The sequence below is a fragment of the Silene latifolia genome, chromosome 8 (assembly GCF_048544455.1).
Source record: "Silene latifolia isolate original U9 population chromosome 8, ASM4854445v1, whole genome shotgun sequence".
Lineage (NCBI taxonomy): Eukaryota > Viridiplantae > Streptophyta > Magnoliopsida > Caryophyllales > Caryophyllaceae > Silene > Silene latifolia.
In genome coordinates this window covers 17503087-17520974 of record NC_133533.1, presented here as the reverse complement: position 1 = coordinate 17520974, position 17888 = coordinate 17503087, and the positions used below count along the sequence as shown (strand labels likewise).

Sequence of the window (17888 nt, the reverse complement as noted above, 5' to 3'; positions counted from 1 at the left end):
AGGAGAGGTAGATATAAACATACATACTATAACTCAAAACACGAAAACAGCCTGCCCAAAACCCACTCGATCGAGTGCGAAAACCCACTCGATCGAGCTGAGGCTACTCGATCGAGTGCCCCACGTACTCGATCGAGTACCCCGACTCCAGACCCCAAACAGACCTTCTGATCTCTAACCTACTCGATCGAGTTGACAAGCCACTCGATCGAGTGCCCCTTACACGATCGAGTGCCCTTATGTACTCGATCGAGTACCCAAAAACACGGTTCTGATCAAAAAAACGTCAAATACCCACTCGATCGAGTCAGGCCCACTCGATCGAGTACCTCACCCACTCGATCGAGACATGCAGACTCGTGAATACTACCCGCATGTTATCTCACATACCCCAACGTACTATGCATTAATTATTATCTCAACATTATAATTACAACTACGCATGCAAATCTACGCAATTCCTCATACATTCTACAAAATAATCTACTTCATGTTATCAAGTGCCACATTATAAAAACCATCATGCTTCTTTATTCAAATCAACATATAAACATACTTCACCGACCTTTCAACAAAAATTTCAATTCTCCACTTCCAACATTCAATAATTCTCAACATATATCGTTACGTACTCATACAAACCAAAAGACAACACATACGACTCTGACATATACCCCCCCCCCATGTGATCGGTTCAAAATTGTAGGGCGAGTTCGCGACTTTAGGACATCTCCCAAATCTTTCCATTAGCTCCTACAACCTTTACCCCAGGTTCATTTTAATTGACTCCCTATGTTCATTAGATTCATTAGTTATAGGTTTCAGGATCGTCGCTCTGATACCACTTTGTGACACCCCCATACTCCAAGTGCCTTACCAGGACCACTCAGGTATAAAGTTGTCACCATCTCGGTTTCCCGAGGCAATGATAATCAAAAGACAATAAAGAAACAACATTTAAATAGTATAAAGTTTAAATACAATCCAAAACCAACTGCCAAAATACGGCTTACATGATCTCAAAATACTGTCTAAAGAAACTATCAAAACTACAGTGGAAGACTCTATCATCTGATGGCGACACATTCCAGCTATCCCATGTATCTCGACTCATACCTGCTCGACAAATGCTCACCATCCCCGAATGGATCACCACAGTTTTTAAAACAATTAAACGGGGTCAGTACTAATCACACAATTTATATAATTCAACCAAACAACACACAACACAGCTCAATCGTCACAGATATATTTTGAACTCCATCACCAACTCCACAATACTGACTACACACTAAAGTGGGTAGCCTTGCCAGAGTACCCATCGCAACAAGTTACTCCTCGGCGCCAGTGGGGGACCGCAACCGTTCCCACCTAAGCCCCGCTCATCTGCGTCGAGCGATAAACCCAAATCCATTAATGTGCACATCCCTTCTGTGGCGGGTTCCACAGAAGGCGAATCATGGGCGTGAAGCCACTCCCGCAAGTGACTCCACTCAGCCAGGGACGCACCCTGAAGAACAGAGACAGATACAATCAATCACAACTACTAATCAGCAATCAAACCTAACAACTATCATAATACTCGTACGATAAAACTCAACAATCACAAAGCACAATCAACACATCATGTGACTAATACTGAGTAGGGAAACCCTACCTGGAATGCAATACAATCAGACGATCTCAACAGCTGTTATCAAAAAGCCTCCTCTACGAATCCTCCTCCAAACATATGATCACATAATTACTAGCAATCATAAAAACTAGCAAAACCCCCAAACCCCCAAATTAGGGTTTAAACAAACTTAATAAAATATTATAAAATCGGTACGTAGATCTTACCCTCGACGCAAGGATCACAAGAATGTAAAGGATGATTAATTCCGACCTCTCAAGCTGACGTACTCGATCGAGTGCCACTTACTCGATCGAGTACCCAGGATGCTCGATCGAGTATCCTATAGGCAGAAACTTTTCTAAAACCAAAACACCCTTACTCGACAGAGTAAGGCCCACTCGATAGAGTACCCAGAGGCTCATAAAACCGTAGTATTACAATTTTAGAGTCTGTCGACTATCGGGGAGGGTCGTTTAAAGTCCATTAGACAACGTAAGGAGGCTCGCCAGCCATAAGAAGAGACCATACCTGAGACTTCTTTTTCGAGATGCTTCCGGAGGTGCATAGGAGCTAAGGTTAAGCGTAGGAGCTAAGGTTAAGACCTAAAAGATATATAAGGATTGTGCTAGGGTGTGGGACCCTAAAGGAAAGCATCGATGGGAAGGAGGCCAAATATAAGTTCAACTTAAGGGGTAACCAAGGTTTGAGTGTAAGAACTCTAAGGAAGTGTGATTCTAAAAAGGTGATCCTAAAGGAATATGATCCTAAAGGGTATAAGTATATGAACTTTAGGGAGATTGGGAACCTAAAGAGCTAGGTGTATGAACTTGGGTATATGAACCTAAAAAGACGGCTGGTATGCTTGTGAACCTAAGAGGATTTGGGATCCTAGGGTTAAGTTTAGGAACTACTGGGTTACTAATACTTGTTTTAAATGCGTGCGTTTAAGCTTTCTGAGGTATGAGAATTCCAAAAGGATTTATGGGTTTATGAACCTAAGGATGTTGGTGTGGGAGCTTCGGGGGAATCTGCTTGCGTCGGTTTCAAGCGAACTCTGGCAAAAACTTGAGGTTGAATCTCCATGTGTCGAGAAGAACAATCGGCTGTCATGAACTCTCGTTGGGGGATAACTAAGGTTGAATTTCCATGTCTCGAGAAGAACAGTGAACTCTCGCTGGGGGATTATTGTGGTTGAATCTCCATGTCTCGAGAATAACAATCGGCTCTCGCTGGGGGGTTATTGTGGTTGAATCTCCATGTCTCGAGAAGAACAATCGGCTGTCATGAACTCTCGCTGGGGGATTATTGTGGTGTGTCGAAACACCGTCAGATAAAATCCGCCCGTTGTTGCAAGCGAAGTCTTGATAAAGTACTGCTTCTGATACTTACCTGCATGGTTAGTAGCCACACAAGAATGCAATCTAATATATGCACGTAAGCAATTATCACATGGACCTCGAATGAGGAAACACATAGGTTTTGCAAAAAGTTGTTTCTTTATAAAAGTGTTTAAAACTTTCTCAAAGAAATTTGTCATTTGTAATGCGTTATGCATATTCAATGGGCTTTAGACATAATTCTTGATAAGACACATACCTTATACGGACGTGAAATACAGACTTAGGTTTGACTGACGCGACACTGACTTAGATTTGACGCGACACAGAGATGACTTTGACAGGCTTTGTTTAAGTATGCGCAACCCCTAGCCAAGTGTGGGTGACAATGCGTATCAGTTCCAAAGGTAGGAGAATCGCAAGAATGATGGGGACATATAAATGCAAGGCATGAGCCGTGGATCATCTGTCTACTGAGACAACTTTTGCCACCATTTGTTGTAAAAGAGATCCCTCTTGAGGTATGATAACTTCGAGAATCGATATAATACCTTTGTCGTTGTCCGGACCGAGCACTAGCTTGACTTAAAACAAGAGAGGAATAAAGGAAGGGTAGAATCTCGGAAGAGAAGCCCCCAGGATGAGGTGATGGCCCTGGAATTTGGTAAAAAGGAGATTGGGCGACAAGAAGGAGCCCCCCAGTATAGAGGTGTTGGTTGTGGAAGGGATGTTAATTGAGGTTGAAAGGTTGAAAATTGGGATGGTTGATAATTGAGGTGGTTGAAAGTTGTTAATTAGGATGGTTGATAATTGAGGTTGAAAGTTGGGATGGAAATTTGAGGTTGAAAGTTGGGATGGTTGTGTTCTTGAGGACTGCCTACGTATTCACGTGAAGTGAAATCAAACCAGATCGTAGTTCAAGTGTGTGTCTAAGCTATGTTGTTAGGACCTTAAAGTGCAGGGGTCACAAGGGTAATATTCCTTTGGTGACTCGAAGAATTGATTTGAGATAACTCCCTCTGATCATAGACCAAAGAGGTATAATTAGGTTTGTAAAAATTTCCTTGTCACGTGAGCACACTCAAAGGTGGACCCTAAGGATGGATATGGGTATATCCCGTTCTGGGTAGCAAAGTATTTGAAGACTCCGTGTATGGGTCAAGGTGAAACTGGATTGGATGTTTGGAATGTGGAGCTCGGAAATAAGAGGCTTTGATGAACAAATCTTTGGAGCTTTATTTTGTGGAGTCAAGGCTTGATGGGGTTACGGCTTGTAATGTGGCTTGGAAATGGGGTCTCTTGGCTTGATGTAGCCTGAGCACATAAAGGTAGGTTAAAATGACGTGGGTTCAAGTTTCCATGTCTTGGCCCTAAAGGATGTGTATACTTGACGAGCTTGAGAGGATTCTCAAAATTTCTAACTCTCTCTCTGTAACGGTCTCGAGAAGGACTTAAGGTGTGGGATATGTGAAAGGCTAAGTGAGGGTGGTAGCTGACCATCTTCATTTTCAGGTTCGGTTGTTGACTTAGCATTTGATGTCTTTCGCCGCTTGATTTCAGCCTTGTTCTTGATTCAGGCACGGATTCTTGGTCTGGAATATATCTCGGCTTCTGCTCAGATTCTTGATTCAGGTTTTTTGAAGATAACTTTGACCTTGGATATTGTCATTGACTTACCTGATTGAGCCTTCTTCTTATTTTGACTCTTTTGCTTTGAATATTGATCTTGGTCATTTCTCTTGATTGAGCCTTTGTCTTTGATCATGGCTCGTATCGTCTTGGATCTGCTTCTTACTATGGATTTGAGTCAGACTAGCACCTTTGGTGTGAAATGGGTTGGTCTTTAGTAACACAGGTTGTTTATTTTGGGGAATGAGCTTGCCTTCCGTCATGGATTGTCAACAAGAGAGATGGTCTGGATTCGTCCTATGATCTCTTTGAGATAGGCTCGTCCTAAACTGGGGTGTAGAGAGGTTTATATTGCCAGACATGGAATAGGTAAGAAAAGAACACGGAGTTTCAGGTCCTCTACAACTTGGAACGGAACATCATCTAAGTGCACTCATATCGACTTGCATGCGTTGTTGTTCATTTTAAAATGTCTCAAATCAACTCTTGTTGTCATAGGAAAAAGGATAAAGGAAGAGATATGATAGAATATGTGGATTGAAAAGTGTTCTTTTATTGAAATGTATTTAACATAGACATGAGAAGACACGTGACTTGTGGGACAGCCCCCAGATTGCCACTAGAAAGACGCTAGAACAAACATGAGATAGAAAGCCCAAGACTCGGACTCGGACCCGGACTTTGACTCGATCTTAGATCTAGACTCGTAATCATCAGCCCATGCTTGAACATTTTCTTTTCTAGCAACTGGCTTCGGCATCTGGCCTTGAGCATTCATCCATTTGAGCACCTCGTCCTCGTTATTGGGAATACTAGAAGGGTAAAGGCCCAAGAGACCTTCCTGTCTTTGAAGAGTAAGACACCCATGAGGCTCATTCTTTTATCTCAACGGATCGAGGGTCGATAAAGATATCTTGCCGTCATCAAGCATATAGTGGATGGTATATTTGAGTTTGGAGCATTCTTCAGTGTCGTGTCCATTACCCCTATGGAATAAGCAATATTAAGAACCGTCCCAGAAGCGACCTCTCCTCTCGTACTTCGGGTCTGTGGTTGGACCGATTGGTTGGATCAGTCCTTTGGCAAAGAGTATTTTAAAGGCGGCCGTATAAGGCATGCCTAAATTGGAGAATGACCTTGGAGGCTGAGTTCCTCTTTCTGGTGAAGGTTCTATAAACTTCACGTCGGTAATGCGGATTGTTTGATTGTTGGGTTCTTGTGAGTCTGTTTTCCTTCTGTTCACCGAAATTATTGGTGGATCGTTCATCTTCTTGATCATCTGCGATGTTGAACTCCTTGTAAGATCGCTTAGCTTCTGTACCCAAGCATTTTAGGAGTGAGACAGAAATCCTACCATCCTCAATCCCATCTTGTATGACATGCTTGAGCTTATAACAATCTTCGGTACCATGCCCCCTACCCCTATGGTATTGACAATATGAATTGTCATCCCACAATTTAGATTTCTTTTCTGGATCGGGTGTAGGTCCTATTGGTTGAAGAAGACCTCGAGAGGATAATTTGTTCAAGGCTAGGGCATAAGGTATTCCTAGATTCGTGAATGACCTCGGAGAGTTGTTTAATTTCTTTGATGAAGGCTCCATGAGGTTGCCTTTATTGATTTTGACTCCTGGATGAGAAGAACTAAGAATAGATCGCTCAGTTTTTGCTTTCTCCTCGAGACCATGAGGTTGAGGGTTTGTCTGGACACTCTTCATCTTGAAAGGTTGGGTCTCAAGCTTCTTATCCATTTCAGCAAATTGATTCCCCATGTTGGAAAGCCGAGAGTTTAGAGTATCAATGGCTCCCTCTATCTTGGAAAGCATGAGCATTCCACTTTGGACATCGTCCTTCTTCAGCGCTTTGATCTCTTCGTCATCACGAGGATCGAGGAGATGAGAAAAGTCTAGGAATGATTCTTCATTGTGTTTAGTTCTGTTAGACCCAAGAGGGTCGGTCCCATCATATTGCTCCACAAATGGTGGCATTGGAAGCTTGTTATCCTCGATCATATCCTGAATAATATGCTTTAGACAAAAGCATTCCTCCGTATCGTGTCCCCTACCTCGATGGTACTGACAATATGAATTGCCCTTCCACCTAGGCGGTATCTTTCCAGGGTCCGGGGTTGGACCAATTGGATGAAGTTTTCCTTGGGAAACTAGTCTTTGTAGAGCTACTTCATATGTGGTTCCGAGGTCAACGAATTCCCTATGAGCTCTCCCGGCCTTCTGAGTGGAGTTTCCAAGAGGTTGACTCCCTTGTCTTCATTGGCCTTCTTAGATGGGTGAGTCGTGTTGAAGTTATAACTTGGTCTTGGGGTATGAGAGGATGGTAAAGGTTTCATCATATCTATCTTGTTTTCCATATTGGTGACACGAGTTCTCAAGTCTTCGACGGTGGCATTAAGCTTAATGACTGCAGCACTTAGTCCCTCGACTTCGACAGATAAACGTTCTTGAACACTTTCATTAGAAATTGCAGAATTCCTACCGAGAATAAAATGACGCGCGTTACAACTTGATTTGACATGGGATCACGCATACTAAGGCGACAAACAAAGGATATACAACGAGACGAGATGACTAGACTCTTGTCTTGTGAATCCAGGAAATGTCGTGAGTGACCTCTCGTGTTTAGACTCACGGTGCTTAACCTTGACCTTTAGAATCGAGTGTTGACTTTGACAGAGTGACATTTTTATGGTGGACTTGATTGACGGGATTGATGACACGTGTTAATTCTAATTCGTGTGTTTAAGACAGACTTGACTCGAGGTTCGGGTATGTGTGTCCCAAACGTGTACTAGGAGAATTCAAGAAACGGATATGGGAATAACTCGATGTGTTAGCCTCGAGTGTGTGAGTCGAGGTGTGAAAAATGTTTAGATCCTAACTGAAATGGGGTAGGGGTGTCCAAAATGACGGCGTGACGCCTTAGGACTTGACTTGAATTTTGAAAAGACCCAAAATGTAAAGGAAGACGGGTTCATGACTCGACAGAGTTCCGACTAGGACATAGTCGGTTTGAACTTCGACTCTAACTTAGCCCAATTGAACTTACATATTTATATTTAAATGATTTGAAAATTTTTTTTTTTTATTTTTTTTCGGACCTTTTTTTGTTTTTTTGTTGTTGTTGTTTTGTATTTAGTTTTGAAACGGGTTTTAGGCCCGAAGTTTGACTCAACATTTGGACAAAGTTTTGACTGGTTTTGCGCTAATATTGGCCTATTTTGAAAAAAGGTTTACATTTTTAAAAGCAAAAAAGGTTTTGTTTAGAAAATGGTGATCACATATAGTACAAGCATTCATACAGGCATTATAACGGGATGCTGAGTGCATTTAGAAGGGTTTTGGTTTAAAGGGTGAGTTGCCATACCGAACAATCAAACCCGAGGTCTGTGGAGAGGCTCGGACCAAACAAGAATAAGGGCGATTCCTAGTCCATTTCCTTAAGTAGTGAAAGTCCTTGATACAAATAAGAATAAGTACCATGGTATGGATGATGTCAATCGTTATCCATCCTTGGGCCCAAATAAGAATTAGGACCGTTTAGACGGGACGATTGGTCGAATGGGTTGGATTGGGCCTAGAAAAGTCGAATGAAACGATCTAGGAAGACCGAGTTATGAAAAACCGACAATTGTCTTGTACAAACTATTCCCTAACCTTGTTCAAGTTTCACCCTTTTGGCTACACGTAAGTGTATTATCCTCAGCGGAGTCGCCAAACTGTGGACGCGGGCCCACGGAGGCAAAAAGCGAAGCAAGCTTTTCTTCGTGCATTTGTGGAGTCGCCACCAATTTATTGTGGAATATTGGAAATCGTTCGAATACTTCGCGCCAGGTCAAGACACAAAGTAGTGACATAGACACTAAGAACTCGTTACCCTTAGCATTCTATGTCTAGACTTACTCTCGTGGATGCCAATGAACACGAATGTTCACAGAGATTTGGAGTAAGGGGTGAGGGTACGTATTAGGAAGCTCTTTTGATCGAACACCTAATCCCGCCCGCCTCGATAGCGGCCTCTACTAATGATTAGGGAAGTTATTCATACTCGATATGTTGAAGGTTATATGCATGCAATGCAACATCCAATAAATTAGTCCTAGCATGTGAAGAATTAGCTAAGTCGGTAAACACGTAATTTAACATGCATTAATGTCGAGGTATAAATTTAGGTTAATTGCATGTGAAAGCATACAAACAAGGCAATAAATAATTACAATAATTAAAATTACAATAATTACAATGGATGATTGATTTACGTCGAAAATACATTGAAAACGGATGGTTTTAGAAAAGAAGGAATAAAATAGATTAACGAACAGATTATTAGTGATATTACGGATAATAGTTGATTAATTACGTAAACTAATGAATTAGGTCAAGGCAGAAACGGGAGTTCACAAACAGAACTCAACCCGGAACAGGCGCAGCAGAGCTGCGTCCTTTGGAAGAGGCGCAGCAGTTGCTGCGTCATTTGGAAGAGGCGCAGCAGTTGCTGCGTCCGTTCCTGAGGTGAATTCTGGCTGTGAAGCCGTAATTGCAATTCTTTAATGTTCGCGGGTAATTTTAATGATTGATTAATGATATTAGACTCGGATGGAAGTGGTTTAATAGATTATTTACATATGAACAGGTCATAAAAACGATAAAACATGGAAGGAACTAAATTAGATGAATTAAATACAAGATTGATTGATTAATTACAAGATTAAACAAACTAAAACAAACTAATTAGGTTAATCAGACTATTAATGACGAACTAATGATGATGACGATAAATAACAGATGCAAATATATCAACAATGAATTCCAGAGATTCAATATTGATGAATCGAACCTCTAAGAACCCGAATTGATTTTAAGTGACTAAAACCCGCAAATATGAATTATATGGGATTTAAGTCGGGAATTTTAATGATGATAAATTATTAATAATTATATGCTAAACTATCATGTGAATGAAATAAGAACAAACAAAGACGAAAGAAAACAAATAGACGAAATCAACAGAAGACGAAGGAAGAAGAAGAGAAGCAGGAACGGCGGCAGCCTCAAGAAGAGGCGCAGCAGGTGCTGCGTCCCTTCCAAGAGGCGCGGCAATTGCTGCGTCCCTTCTCGACGTCTGTCTCCTGTTAATCCGTAAAAAGGATTTAAACAAAAGGTTTTAGAAATCGGTTTTGAATGTACTTTCGACGTAAACCTTACAATAATGATTACAAAAATAAAAACAATAATAAAATATGAGATTTACACCCTCATACTTACATGTTTGACGAAACGAGATGAACTAAGTTAACGTTCAGTGATTGCTCGACTCGAATGTACGACGAAAGTGCCCTCTAGGAGAAAAACGAACAAGATTGATTAATGTTGATTGATGTGGAGTTGGTCAAATTGGTCGGTCCTGCAAAACGAGGCTGGTAATCAGAAAGATCCGAGCTTACGTGGTCGAAAGTTCAAGCATGTAGGCGCCAAAAAGTAAGAACGAGGTCTAGAATGCGAAGGGAGAAGAGAAGGGCGGACACCGCGTGAGAAATATGTGAGACCGAATGTCTCTATTTATGCTAATCACAGAATTAGGGTTTAGAAAAGGAGAGAAAGATCCGGAAACAACCGACTTAGGTTAAACACAGAAACTTGGACAAAAGAAAACCTTGCGAAAAGGCACAACAAGTGCTGCGTCCCTTGGAAGAGGCGCAACACTTGCTGCGTCCTTTCCTCAACGGGTTCCTCCTCCGCAAGAAAGCGCGTTTGACAGCCTGTCGTATTTTAGGCATAACTTTCTCTAAAAGACTCGGATTAAGGTGATTTCAGTGGCGTTGGAAAGCTAAGAAAGAGATCTAGAACTTTATGTGAAATAGGCTTGACCCAAAAAAGTCGTTATCATCTCGTAAAACGGGCCTAAAGGTCGGGTTATCATTTTAGTTAAATGAAATGCACATTTTGTAATGTAAACTTTAAGTTTAGCCCAAATAAGTGACACGGGACTCAAAATGAGAATAATCATGACATTTTATGACATCCTAACCTTAGGTAGACAAGCCCATTGCTTTGACTCGGGATTAGACGGTTTTAGGAAATGAAGACGGTTTTTGACCCGGACTCCAAATGAACTCTAATTACTTTCAAAACGACCGTAATGACACCTAGATGACAACCATGAGGTAGACACAAGTATTTGAGCTATCACTTGACGATAAACTTACGAACTGTCATAAATCGTTCTGTGTACCAAACATACGGCCCAATCATCACCGGGTGGTTTGCGGGAGGTGCAGAAATGAGGTATCTACAGGGGCGTCCCGATACATGTTGAAGTCACGAAATATTATGGGAAAACTGCCCCGAAAAAGAAGAAAATGAAGGCTAAGGCTGACATGGTACCATTTATTCGATTATTTTCATTTAAGTTCACATGTTATTGTTTTAAACAAATTGCTGAAACATTACATTCTTGGCACGCAGGTTCAGTTATTGGCATCCGTAATACTAAAGATGAATTCTGGAGGCAAGCCTTCCGAAGAAGAATTGAAGATGATGGAGGATGTCATTAAAGGGGGTAAGGTACAACAGATTGGTCAAGAGGCCGAGAACACTACTATCTTGGCCAACGAGATTCAGAAAGATCTGGTACCTAATGCTTCTGAAGTTGTAACAACTAAAGCCGATAAGGTAAATATATGACTTCCTTATTTTTCTTTTCTTTTTTTTTTGGGTAAGATCAGGGGGTGTTTTCCCTGCCAGCTCTAATGCTATAACTTCTGACATCGTGCCATTGGTTAATTTTATTAGGTAAATGAGCCTGAAAAGGAGATGCAACTTCAGTTATCCGCCACAGCTGACAATAATCAGGGGAGTCAACTTGAGAAGACGGCTGATGGAAAACAGCAGAATACATCCCCTTCAAATCAATTCACAGTTTTCGGCAAGGTATGCATGAAGTCTTTAATTAGTTAAATTTATATGAATTCTATTAAATTTTGGTATATAATATATAATGTATGTGTATTCTTCAGGCCGTAAAAAGGAGGGTAGTTATTCTTACTGACCCTAAATCCGAGAAACCACTTGTGCCTGTTGGCCAGGGTCTCGTAGACTTGCCCACCAAATCAGCAGAAACTACTGTATTGGCTCATGGCGAAAAACTTTTGCCGAATCATAGAAAAGTGGAGATAACTGAAGTCTTTCAAAGCCATGAAAACTTTCAACTGCCCGTCCCAGTTCGTGATGATATTACCATTATGGTAGATGCGGTTGGAAGTTTCATCCAATGGCCTGAACCTCACATCTTCCTGCCTCGTTCGTCTCCGCCTCAACCGAAAGCAGTTGGGGTTAGAAAAAATACCTTAATATGTTAAATGTTTTTATATGTTAAATTTATATGTTATTTTTTTTGTAACAAAAAAGACGAATAAGCTGCCGGATAAGCCTAAGTCCCCAGACATGCCAACTACCTCGTCAAAACAACAACTTGATGAGGTATTTAATTAACTTCTCTATTATTTTAAAAACCTCCCTTTATTTATATTTTTTCTGTATTTCTAAAAAGTAAGGAAATTTTGTGTAGGGGACAAAAAAGACGGATAAGCCTAAGTCCCCAGTCATACCTACTACTGCCTCATCATTGAAAGAGCAGGTTGATGAGGTATTTAGTTAAGTACTCTTTTATTTTTATTACTCCAACTAACTAGCTAGGATATGTTACCTTTGAATTTTTTTATTATTTTAATTATCTACATGTACAGGCTGGTGGTAGTAACATCCAAAGAGGAAATCATTATTTCCCCGCACTAAAAGAGGTTAGGAGTATAAACTCCACTTATTTTTGTGGGAATGAATTCATGCTAAAAGTAAGAACGGTGACGATGAGGAGACTGTATTCGGAGGCTGGCCATCGCATAGCAAACGAGCAACTGATAATTATTCCGTTCGAGGAGGATATTTTAGGGGTTCAGCGCGAAGCACTTCTGTCATGGGAGCTGCTAGCCATTTGAGTTGGCCTTCTCGAGATTGATGTTCAGCACCTATTTGTTTGGATGAAGTATGTTTCTTAATAAATCATTCCATATTCTAATATTCTGACTAGATAGTGTTATAAATACCGGAATTAATACCGTAATAATGTAGGATATTGAAATTGAGAGTGATCCCTGAGAACAAGGTTCCATGTGATCAATACGGATTCCTGTGCCCCTATATTATCTATGCATATCACGATGTTTTCGTTCGAAGATCGGGTAGATTATATTGCACGGCAATTGGCGACAACCAAAAAGCTGGTTTTTGCCCCTTATAATGAAATCGGGTAATACATCATTAGAATTACGTTTCCCCCTACACAATTGCATTTTCATAACTAATATATGTACTTGTTAATAATGTTGATGTCTCTTGATATATGTAGGAGTCATTGGGTGCTAGCAGCCATAATTCCTTGCAAGAAGAAAGTTTTTTGGTTGGACTCTTTGCATAGAGAATCAAGCGAGACCTTTAAGGGCTTGATTATTAAGTAAGTTTATAATACTGATTTATTTATAATAACATTAAGTTTCAATTTTTATTTATAGCAAAAAGCTCATTTTCGCCCCAAAAATAATATGAGTTTCTGCCTCCTTTTTTTTTAATAGAAAAAGGGCCTTTGAGAAGAAAAGAGCTAACGAGAATCAACCCACGAAATATTCTGATGATGGTCCTACTTTTATTACGATAACAGGGGTACGTGCTCAAATACAATACCTTAAGTGCAAAAATCTGTCTCTAATAACAATACGTGCGCAAATACAATACCTAAAGTGCAAGATTCTGATGTGGGCCTTCTCGTCTCTTCGTTTTTTATGTAATAATATAGGTCCCTCGCCAGCCGGATAGCATACAATGTGGATACTACGTTTGTCGGTTCATGTTGGAGGTTATCATGCGAAGATATATCCTTATTCCAGAAAAGGTTAATAATTTCATAATGTGTTTATTACTTTTTTTAAATTAGAGCTGATGTTTAATTTTCATAATGATGTATGTTGTTACAATAATGTCTTGTATGTCTTTGTTTTTTCCGCAGTATGTAATCAACGCGTAACAACATCTACCTGAGTTCAAAAAGCAGCAAATAGACGAGGTAAGGGACATGTTGGGCAAATATGTCTTAGATCATTGCAATGAAGATTAAGGGGGCGTTTGGTTCAAACATTAGGTATGGAATGGAATGGATTCTAACTCCAAGGGGGTATGGAGTTAGAACCCCATACATGTTTAAAGTTGTTTGGTTCAATCCGGGTATGGGAATAATAATGTGTTGGGTGAAATGGAGTTGGAAACTTGGGGAGATAGATGGGTATGGGATTCCAAGGGGTTGGAATGGAGTTAGAATCCATCAGGTATCTAACTCCATTCCAAAATGCTCCAACCAAACATTGGAATGGCCTCTCCAAAAGCTCCAACCAAACACCCCATACTTAGCTTAGAGCTTAGATCAGATCAGTTTAGTAAATTTTTTGTTGAAGTTAGGGAATGATCTTTGTAAATTGTTGTTAGTATGAATTACGATGCTGTTGCTGTTGTAAATTGTAAGTATGATGCTGCTGTTGTTAGTATGATCAATTAATCTGAAAGACGAATTGTATCTATTGAGTTCTGATGAAACCAGCTTCTGATATATGCAGGATTTTGAATGGCATGAAACAAATTTAATTTTAAAAAAAATTGGAAAATGTAATAAAAACGGTTCCTAAAACAAAAACCGTTGTAAATATCATTCACAAATACCCGCGCATAATATTCAACAACAGGTTTTAAAAGAATAACCGTTGTGAATACCTTTTACAAATACCCGCGCATAATATTCAATAACAGGTTTTAAAAGAAGAACTGTTGTTACTAACAATTTCAACAACGGTTATGTTTCGTATACCCGTTGTTAAAAGTCATCACAATTTTGGAGGGAAAGATACAACAACGGGTTTTTTTTATTATAACCGTTGTTATACCTTTCCTACCAAAATTTTGTCAAACTTTCCACGACGACTTACTCGCAACAACAACGGTTTTAACCGTTGTTAATAGTATCCACAACGGTTTTAGTAAATAGCATAACCGTTGTGTTGTAAAATCTTTTACAACGGACGCTTTAACAACGTCCGCCTTTTGGTTTTACAACGGTTTTTAACCGTTGTTATAGCCTGTATTTGTAGTAGTGCTTCCAATGGTTCTGCTAAGGCCCAAGAATGCGACCAAAACATAGTTTTCTTGCCATTGCCTACGGAAGCTCGAGTTCCTCTTTTAAGAACAAAGACATTATCCAAGATACCCTGCCAAGCATTAGAAGACCCCATCTTCTTGTTGAACATGTCTAAATCACATCTCCCATCACAATATTTATGACGAAGAACACGAGCCCAAAGGGCATCAGGTTCTTTTAGCAATCGCCATCCTAGTTTTGCCATGAATACTCACTCAATTACCTTGTCTCATAGAGGGAATACCAAGACCACCATTGGATTTTGATTTTGTGATATTATCCAATGCAACCAGACTTATACCTCTTTTTCCATCATTTCCTCCCACAAAAAATTCCTAGTTTTCCTGTCGTCTTCATCACAAAAAGACCGAGTAGTTTAACAATTTGCGTTGCATAAGTTGGAATAATGCTCAAGGTTGATTGAATTAGGGTCAATCTTCTTGCCAAAGAAAGATTTTTAGCCTTCCACCCATTGAGTTGTTTATCCACCTTATCCACGATGTATTGAAAAGTTTCTCGAGTCGCCCTCCCAATGATAGTTGGCATACCCAGATTATAAGTGCCCAAGTCCTCAGTTTTGGCAATCTCCAAAATGTCAGTTACATAAGCAGCCTATGATTTACTATATAATGAAGTGTGAAAATGACCTTCAAATAAATTTCGAGGCGATTTTACATTTCGTTTTAGGTCACCAAAGTGAAGTTAGTGAAATCAGAGGATGCGCCTGATGATCCGAATAGAAAATTCAGTTATCAAAATCATACCCAAATTTGAGCCGTCTGTTATCAAGTTCACCCAAGTTTCACTGCCAAAATGCAAGAACTAAAATATGTTTTGCAGGCAGTCCTCCTCCATATTCATATGCATCTCGAGATGCCCCAAAGCTAACAGTAAATCATCAAACTGAGTATGTGTTAGACCACCTGATAAAAACTCCAAAAGCATACCATTAGCTTCGATTGCACTAAAACCAGCTTCTTTTTTTGCACCACTAGCCCTCATTAATCCATTTACTCCTCTTACTTCCGTCCATTTGTTTTCCATGGCATACAAGTTCCTGAGTAAAACATAGTTTACGGCATTTAAAGGGTTCACTTTAACAGCATCATTTAACACTCTCTCAGCTCGAAGTAAATCTTTTCGATTTACACAAGCAGACAGGAAAGAGCTAATGACTATCTCATTAGCCTCATATGGCATGGAATGCAACACTTTCTCGGCTTCATCCAAGTCCCCTATTCTACCGAAAAGATCAATCACACAACTATAATGCTCGATTTGTGGGGTGAGACCGAACTTCTCCATATCATTTAGCCACTTCCTTCCCTCATTAACCAAACCACTATGGCTGCAAGCAGACAAAACACTGATCATTGTTATTGAATTTGGTTTATATCCACTTTTTATCATGTCATAAAATACTTGTAATGCTTCATTGCCATATCCATTGACTGCTAACCCATTTATAATGGCATTCCATGAACACGTAGCTTTTCGAGGGATCTTTCCAAAAATAGACATGGCCTTGGTGATCTCGCCACATTTTGCATACATATCTATCAGAGAAGTGCTTATCTTGATCCGTTGGTCTAAATGTTTCCTCTTGACATACTGATGAACCCAACATCCCATATCGAGTGCACCCAAATCAGCTATTGCCGGCAGAATGCTGATGATGGTAACTTCATCAGCTTCAAGAACTCTATCTGACAGCAATTCATGGAATAGCTTAAGAGCTGTATGTGGTTGTTTATTTTGGCAATAGCCACCAATCATCGCATTCCAAGAACACTGATTCTTCTCAGGCATAGCATCAAATAAAATCCTGGCTCTCACCGTGTTATTATTATCGCAAAAACCAGAAATCATAGTAGTCCAAGAAACAACATTCCTCTCCGGCATCGTCTCAAACAAACTTTGAGCCGAACTCAAGTCCCCTACTTTCACATATGCATCAATTATCGCGTTGTAAGCTGCTACATCCTTATCAGGCATCTCATCAAAATACTTCCTAGCATTGAAAATATCTCCTGATTTAGCATACCCACATACCAAAGCTGTCCACGACACCACACTTCTCTTAGACATTTCATCAAACACCTTCCGTGCAGAACCCATATCACACATCTTGGCATACATATCAACCATGGACGTCGACACAAACATATCCAAACAAAACCCACTTCTAATTAACCGACTATGCAACTGTCTACCTTCCCAATGGTACAAACTCGAGCCACAAGATTTCGATAAAAACAAAAACGTATAAATATCCGGAACAAAATCCGTCATTCTCATCAAATCCCTAAAAAGAAGCAACGCCTCATCAAATTCGTCATTACCAATATGGGATTTAATCATAACATTACAGAGAAACGAATCGTTCTTGTGGGGAATTTTATCAAACACTTGGCGTGCATGCTGAATGCCGGGTTTAGAAACCAACTGTGAAGAACACGCAGCAATGAATTTAGTGATGATATTAAGGTTAGTTTCGAGATTGTTGCGGACGATGAAACCGTGAATTTGAAGGAGTGATCGGCCGCTTTGGCGTTGCTGGAGTAGAGAAATACATTTGCTTTCAATTGGATTCCATAGCCAATTCATTTAGCTCTGTTTTGGTATTTTTCAAAAATATTTCTATTAATATTTGGGTGATAATATTAGGCGGGAAGGTGTCAAACTTTAACAAACAATAACTAAATTTGAAACACAGTTTAGTCAGATTGCGTTCTCACTTCTCAAAAATAGAATGTGATTTGGATTCTCAGTTTTGGGAAATAAAATTGGTGATCAAGTTTCAACCGGATTCAGGGCATACTTGGTCTCGCTTTAAGAAAACTGTTTTTGCTTTTAAAAATGAGTTTTTTTTTTTTGAGGAAAAAAAAAAATGAGTTTTTTAATAAGCTAATTTTTGATAAAATTGTTGGTGCTTAGCCTAACATTTTACAAAAAACGGCTTCTCAAATATCAACAAGACTTTTTATATAAGCGGATAAAAATGAATTTTTTTATTGAAAAGTATATCAAGATGAGTCTCGATTTGTAAAGAATGA

At 39.8% G+C, this 17888-nt stretch overlaps 1 protein-coding gene across 1 annotated transcript; it reads right to left on the bottom strand.

Annotated features, from left to right (window-relative positions):
- Nucleotides 1-15654: 15654 nt before the first annotated feature.
- LOC141594790 (pentatricopeptide repeat-containing protein At2g44880-like) lies at nt 15655-17439 on the bottom strand. Its single transcript, XM_074414778.1, has one exon. The coding sequence runs from the start codon at nt 17437-17439 to the stop codon at nt 15655-15657; it is 1785 nt and encodes a 594-aa protein (XP_074270879.1).
- Between the last annotated feature and the right edge of the window lie 449 nt (nt 17440-17888).

Bases quoted from the DNA above. Each gene is read 5' to 3' on its own strand.
- LOC141594790 (XM_074414778.1), bottom strand. From the start codon at position 17,439: ATGAATTGGCTATGGAATCCAATTGAAAGCAAATGTATTTCTCTACTC.